General features: G+C 43.7%; 1 protein-coding gene across 1 annotated transcript; it reads right to left on the bottom strand.

The window, feature by feature from the left end:
* Positions 1 to 500: 500 nt before the first annotated feature.
* On the bottom strand, positions 501 to 2,607 carry LOC138882205 (uncharacterized). The gene is made up of 2 exons (XM_070162674.1): positions 2,146 to 2,607; positions 501 to 581 (listed from the first exon to the last, which is right to left on the bottom strand). Exons 1-2 carry the CDS (start codon positions 2,605 to 2,607, stop codon positions 501 to 503), a joined length of 543 nt encoding a protein of 180 aa, XP_070018775.1.
* Positions 2,608 to 4,687: the final 2,080 nt, after the last annotated feature.

Here is a 4,687-nt window from a genome sequence, read left to right as displayed (position 1 = left end):
AGAATGGTAGCCTTATGCAAGAATGCAGATAGAGATACAGCTTAGTCTTGGAAGGCAGAATGGTGGCCTTATGCAAGTTGGAAGGCAGAATAGTAGCCTTATGCAATGCAAATGCAGATGGAGACAACGTTTAGTCTCGGGAGGCAGAAGAGTAGCCTTATGCCAATTGGAAGGTAGAATAGTAGCCTTATGCAATGCAGATGCAGAGGGAGACAACTTTTAGTCTCGGAAGGCAGAATGGTAGCCTTATGCAAGAAATAAAATAACAAATGACAGTAGAGTTTTCTTAGTTGATAGCAGATTGCGGCATTGTGATTACTGGGATCATTGTGACTATGGAGCATTACTTGTGTGTGCTGATAGAAAATGTTGGCAAGTGCAATGGTTCTGAGAATCGTATTTTTGAACAATGTTTGTCCCCTAGCGTACAGTATGTTTAAGGATTTCGCAATCCTAGTGCCTACATCCAAAGAAAAATTGTGATTTTTGTAAGGGGGAGGTTACTTTGTATCTCCGCTGGCTTTGCTTGACTTGTTCGGCTTTGATCTGGTGATACCGTCTTTATCATTGGGGTAATGTTGCTAAAAAAAGCAGTTTCAATAATAAACATGTATGATTTTGACGATTGTTACGAAGTTCAAGAGGTTGCAACCTTTCCTGCTACGGAATTTTGAGGGCCCTCCACAAAAATCTGCCCCAGTTTGATAGGTTGACGCTTTTTATTGTTGCTCGTACGACGATCAGCTGAAATTACTTCAGAATTTTGAGGGTCTTCCTCAAAATTCTTCCCCAGGTTCCAATTGTGGGGGGAAATGAGATTTTTATTGAATTGTGACCGAACCCATAGGGCTGTCTATGTATCCCCTCTTAAATAGGAATTAGGTCAGGCGTAGTTGAATTTACATCATATAAGGAAAGCATAAAGATAACACATAGTAATGCTTGACTGCATCTGAATTGATCGGCTTTGCCCAGACTTCTCCGTCCATTTCTGTAAGTATGAGGGATCCTCTTGTCAAAACCCGGTGAACCATGTATGGACCCTGCGAGTTAGGAGAGAACTTCCCTTTGGCTTTATCTTGATGTGGAAAAATTTTCTTCAACATTGCTGCCCCGGTGTGAACTATCTTGGCTTGACTCTTTTGTCGAAGGCTCTAGACATTCTGTTATGATAAAGTTGACCATGGCAGACTGCGTTCATTCTCTTTTCATCTATAAGGGATAGTTTCTCAAACGACTTTATACCCACTTTGCGTCGCCGAGCTCAGCTTCTTATATGATCCTTAAGGAAGGAATTTCTACCTCAGCAGGAATGAACGCCTCTGTACCGTAAACCAGCATATAAGGGGTTACCCTGGTTGATGTGCGGATTGTGGTGCGATACCTCAGTAGAGTAAATGATAACTTCTCGTGCCACTGTCTATGATTCTCTATCATTTTCCTCAATATCTTCTTGATATTCTTGTTGCTAGCTTCTACAACTCTATTCAACTAAGGTCTGTAGGCTATGGAGTTCTTTTGTTTGATCTTGAAAGTTTCACACATAGCTTTCATCAAGTCGCTGTTGAGGTTGGAGCCATTATCAGTAATGATTATCTCTGGAATTCCGAATCGACAAACAATGCGGTCGTGGACAAAGTCTGCCACGACTTTCTTAGTCACTGCTTTGTAAGATGCTGCTTCAACCCATTAGGTGAAATAGTCGATGGATACTAGGACGAACCTGTGTCCGTTGGAAGTGGCAGGCTCTATTGGTCTAATAATGTCCATTCCCCAGGCGGCGAACAACTATGGTGAGCCTGTTATGTTAAAATCTTTTGGATGTACCTTTATCATGTCTGTATATATCTGACAGCGGTGACATTTACGGACATACTGGATGTAGTCTGTTTCTATAGTCATTCAAAAATAACCAGCCTGGAGTATCCTCTTTGCTAAGACAAAACCATTCATATGTGGACCGTAGGTCCTACCATGAATTTCCTCTAGTAGTTTGGATGCTTCCTTTGCGTCGACACATCTTAATAATCCTAAATCGGGAGTCCTCCTATATAGGATTCCTCCGCTGTGAAAGAAGTTGTTGGACAATCTCCGAAGTGTGCGTTTCTGAGTAGGATTTGCATGTTCAGAGTACTCTCCTTTTGCCAAATATTCCTTGATATCATGAAACCAAGGCTTTCCATTTGCTTCTTCTTCAAATTGGGCACAGTAAGCTGGCTGATTATAGATTTTAACCGGAATGGGATCAATGAAATTCTTGTGTGGATGTTGCATCATAGATGATAGGGTAGCCAATGCATCATCGAACTCATTCTGGATTCTGGGAACATGTTGGAATTTCGTCTTCGTGAACCTCTTTCTCAATTCCTGTACGTGGTGCAAGTACAGGAGTATATTGGAATTCTTGGTTTCCCATTCTCCTCGTACTTGATGTATAAGTAAGTTTGAATCTCCAATCACTAGCAGCTCTTGAACATTCATGCCAATGGCCATTTTAAGTTCTAAGATGCAGGCTTCATACTCGGCCATATTGTTGGTGGCAGATATCGGATAATGCTGACCGATTTCTGATATTAGGACTATTGCAATGCCAACCCGCTGCTCCATCGAAGAACATTCTCCAACCGTCGTAGGATTTTGCAATGTCTTCTCCTATGAATGATACCTCTTCATCAGGAAAATACATTTTTAGGGGTTCGTATTCTCCATCCATGGGGTTTTCAGCAAGGTGGTCTGTGAGTGCATATCCCTTGACAACTTTCTGAGTTACTTAAACAATGGTGAACTCACTCAATAGGATTTTCCACTTGGCTAGCTTGCCAGTGGGCATGGGCTTCTGAAAGAAGTACTTCAAGGGATCCATTTTCGATATGAGATATGTAGTATAGGCATAGAAGTAATGCTCAGCTTTTGAGCTACTCAAGTCAAAGCACAACAGGTGCATTCCAATAGAGAATACCGGGCCTCGTACGGGGTGAACTTCTTGCTGAGATAATAAATGGCTTGTTGCTTCCTTTGCATTTCATCGTGCTTTCCCATAACGCAGCCGAAAGCTCCATCTAACACTGCAAGGTAGAGTGATAAGGGTCTACCAGGATCAGGCGGGACTAAGACTAGTGGTGTTGACAGGTACTCCTTGATTTTGTCGAAGGCCTTTTGGAAATCATTGGTAAATTTGGTGGCGGCGTCCTTCTTTAACATCTTGAAGATCGGCTCACAGATAATTGTAGATTGTGCTATGAATCGGCTGATGTAGTTAAGCCTCCCAAAGAAACTCATCACATCTTTCTTGTTCCTTGGAAGTGGCAGATCTTGAATGGCTTTGACCTTCGATGGATCCAGTTTTATTCCTCGGCAGCTTACAATAAACCCAAGCAATTTCCCAGCAGGAACCCAAAATGCACACTTCGCGGGGTTTAATTTTAGGCTGTACTTCCGCAGTTTATTGAAGAACTTCCTCATATCTTCTATGTGGTTTGTGGCCTTCTTTGAGGATAGTCTTGATGCTCCGTTATTTCACCGACCAGGTTGGGGACAAGACATTTACCCTAAATTACTTGATCAATATGTACAACCCCGGTTCTATCGAGGCTTGATTAGGCTTCCTCATCAATCCAAGAAGTCATTTTTCTCGAGCACCTACGAGGAGAAACATCAGGGATGGATAAGTAGATTCATCCGGGTTAAAACCTCGTACATTATTCCAACCAGGAGGATGCCTTTCTTGGAGAGGTGGAACATGCAACATAAGCATTTTTCCGTTCGGACATGTTTTATGACCCTCTTCCCTTTATTCCAAAAGAGATGACCTCTTTTCATTCTCTACAGCTGCCATTTGGTATCCTGAAGCGGTCCCGGATCTGCCGGGTGGATTGGGCGGTTGGATAAAAAGTTTTTGTATCTTGCCCGATCTTGGACCGACCTGGCCTAGATGTTGTGGGTGGCAAAGCACCATGGTAAAGTTTCTCTTGCTACCTACTTCTTAACCCTATGTTTATTCTTGTACCTTCTCATGCTGATAAGTTGTGGCTGCTATGCTTATGCAAGCCTTGATGAGAATGTGCTAATGTGACCACTCCCTAGAGGCGGGATGGAGGTTTCGGAGCCTGCCGAGGGTAATAAAAGGAAAGGCAAGGAGGCTATCAACCCTTCTATGACAAAGAAACCTAAGACACATAGGCCTAGAACCGCCATCGAGACCTCAACTTCTGTTTCCGAGGCAAGCCTAAGTGCTGGGACAAAAATGATGATCAGATCGGATACCATTTGGAGGAGAGGCCGAGGCCAGAAGCGGGAGTTACGCATATACTCTGACCAAAAGCTGCTAAATCGGGGACCGCTGACTCAGGTCTATACCGTATGGTGGGGACCCTCGAGGAGGATGCTATCACGGTTCCTGATCCTGCGGCCGGACGTGGTGTAGTTTCTGGTAGGGGGACCATTGCTGCCAGTTTCGAAGGATCTGGTCTTGGAGATTTTCAAGAGCAAGAGATGCCCCTCTGGACATTGGTGACATGGGCGATTTCATTTTTGGCTCCCATTTCTTATCAAGGGAGCTAAAGGATGCTCAAGATGCGAACACCGCCAAAGCCGGGGGTCCTCTCAAGGAGGGAGGCATGGCTAGCAATAGTTTTAACGATGTTAGTGGGAACGTCGACCTTGACGCTCCCGGATATGTAAAGGCAGC

Source organism: Nicotiana sylvestris, chromosome 11 (assembly GCF_000393655.2).
Source record: "Nicotiana sylvestris chromosome 11, ASM39365v2, whole genome shotgun sequence".
NCBI lineage: Eukaryota > Viridiplantae > Streptophyta > Magnoliopsida > Solanales > Solanaceae > Nicotiana > Nicotiana sylvestris.
This window is presented reverse-complemented; position numbering and strand designations above follow the sequence as displayed.

What these genes read in the sequence shown, in the direction of transcription:
- LOC138882205 (XM_070162674.1), bottom strand. Translation starts at nt 2,607, where the DNA reads ATGGAGCAGCGGGTTGGCATTGCAATAGTCCTAATATCAGAAATCGGT. An exon ending in ATGATATCAAGGAATATTTG is followed by an intron (nt 582 to 2,145) that starts GCAAAAGGAGAG and finishes TGCTTTTTTTAG; the next exon opens with CAACATTACCCCAATGATAA.